General features: G+C 42.8%; 1 protein-coding gene across 1 annotated transcript in view; it reads left to right on the plus strand.

Moving 5' to 3' along the window:
• Window positions 1–2,500, plus strand: part of abcd1 (ATP-binding cassette, sub-family D (ALD), member 1) — a 21,640-nt gene that overhangs the window by 5,249 nt on the left and 13,891 nt on the right. The window contains exons 6-8 of the mRNA XM_079527123.1: window positions 47–237; window positions 1,311–1,491; window positions 1,965–2,107. Coding sequence (XP_079383249.1) covers window positions 47–237; window positions 1,311–1,491; window positions 1,965–2,107 — 515 coding nt within the window. The remainder of the gene's footprint in view (window positions 1–46; window positions 238–1,310; window positions 1,492–1,964; window positions 2,108–2,500) is intronic.

The raw sequence follows: 2,500 nt of genomic DNA on the forward strand, positions 1-2,500 counted from the left end.
GCTGATCTAGGATCTGATCATTGTACTCCCTTACTTCTCTCCTCAGGTGCCAGCACCACATGGCCGGCGGTGATAGCGGGAGTCGTCGTGGCGATGACTGCCAAGGTTCTGAAAAGTTGTTCTCCTGGATTTGGGGCTCTGGTGTCAGAGGAGTCCAGGAGGATAGGAGAACTACGATCCAACCATGCTAGAATTATCGCTAATGCTGAAGAGATAGCTTTCTACAGAGGACACAAGGTACTACTACTACTGTTCCTGCTGCTTCTTCTATTACTATACTACTATAACTGCTACTACTATTTATTAATTCATTGAAATAGTCTGTATAACCTACGTATATGACAGTAAAGTAATCACTCTCTTGTGTGATAACAACCTGCCTAACACGTGTTTATGATCATGAACTAATACTATACTATACTATACTAGCAGTGGCGGCCTTATATATGTTCCAATTGAAACAGGCCTCGAGCCTCCAGGGGCCTCCCCAAAAAAAATCGTATTCTTTATTTATTTTTTGGTAAAAACAAAATAGTAGTAGTAAGGTAGTAGTAGTAGTAGAAGTAATATTGCATTGCATTGCAGCCTTCCAATCAGCCTTGTCAATTATTCAGCCTCATCCTGTACGTCCACTTACCTAGTTGGCAGCAGCTAATAATCACTGCAGGTACTCGACCTGTCATGTCACATTGACCTGTGTTGTTTGGTTGTATGTGTGCACTCACTGCACTAGCAGCGCTGAGAGTTGCCATTGCATCATTGTATAGCCTATGCTGCCTTCCAGTTATACCTTAAAGTAAAACATTGTTTAATCAAGCTGCTTTTGTGTATTTTTCAACTTGGCTGTGTATGCTGTTCATGCTTTGAAGTCCGATAATACACACAGACAAAAAAAATGTTTTTTTTTTAATTTATTTTTATAATTATTAAAATGATGACGTCATGAACGGGGCCTTCCGATCCTTAAGGCCGCCCCTGTATACTATACTATACTATACTATACTATACTATACTATACCAGTAAGACGCCCTGAGGGCGAGAAGCGAAGGGCAAGGTTGTGTGCACGCATCCGCCTGGGTGATGGCAGACTGCTGGGCAAGCGCTGGCGCTTTGGCATGGGGGTCAGATCAACATATGGAATGAATTCTGTACTGGCCATATATATAATGGAGCGGACTGACTGACCTACGGTCGCAATTACTACTAACATACACACTTAAATACTGTGTATCCAGATCCTTTATGTAGACATAAGGCATCTTTGTCACACATTGTTATGTGTCTGTGTGTGGGTATGTTTGTTTTCTAGGTGGAGATGTCCCAGTTAAAGAGGAGCTATGAGTCCCTGTCCTCTCAGATTAATGTGATCCTCCTGAAGCGCCTCTGGTACGTGATGTTGGAACAGTTTCTGATGAAGTATGTCTGGAGCTCTGCTGGACTGCTTATGGTGGCACTGCCCATTATTACTGCTACTGGCTACGCCGAATCTGGTAAATATACATTACATACATGATACATGCCACTTGTCACTCTATGTTGGCAGGATAGTACTGTAGTATACTCTATAAGCATGGGTCTTCAACAGGGGCTAGACCCCTAGAGGGTCCTCAGAGTTACTACAAGGGGGGCACCACATCTTGCGTTGTGAACTTGTATATTTTCTGCAAAGAGGTTATATTCTATATAAACACAGGACACTTAAAATATGGTATACTGTGTATAGACAGGGCAATATCTCTACTCTGTATACACAAGACACTTGCAGTATGGTATATAATTATTAATTAGATAGATAGATTCATTATTCGTCCTTGCGGAAATTCCTTTTGCACCAGGCAACAAGAATCACACAATATATAAACAAATCACACAATACATATACTCTATATACAGGACATCCTCTCCTCTCCTCCTCTCCTCTCCTCTCCTCTCCTCTCCTCTCCTCTCCTCTCCTCTCCTGCAGACTCAGAGGAGGTGAAACAGGCAGCGTTACTCCTCCCAGAGGAGGAGTTAGTAAGTGAGAGGAGTCAGGCGTTCACTACAGCCAGGAACCTCCTCAATGCAGCAGCAGATGCTGTGGAAAGAATCATCTCCTCCTATAAGGAGGTATAACACCCCCCCCCCACACACACACACACACACACAGACACTTTCTTTCAAGTTAGGTCAAAATGTTGATATGATCACTTTCCCTTTCCCCCTGAGTAGTGAGAAAAACAGGCTCCCTTCAAGGGAGTTGACATGCTATACCGTGTTCATTGCTGTGACAATATACAATAGTGGCTGCAATAACAAAATTATTGCCTATTGTCACCCCAAACAATGGTGAATATAAGTATTATGGTCCAGGAGTCAGGACTATCCTGTCCAGCCTGTTCTGTACACCCTCCCAAAGAATCACAAAACACAAACAAAGCAGCCCATTGTTTCTGGTATAGCATCTCCCTAAGCATATCAACAATATGTGGACTGGAACAAATGACCTGCCATGTTCGTACT

Source organism: Electrona antarctica, assembly GCF_951216825.1.
Source record: "Electrona antarctica genome assembly, chromosome: 2".
In the NCBI taxonomy this organism is placed as follows: Eukaryota; Metazoa; Chordata; class Actinopteri; order Myctophiformes; family Myctophidae; genus Electrona; species Electrona antarctica.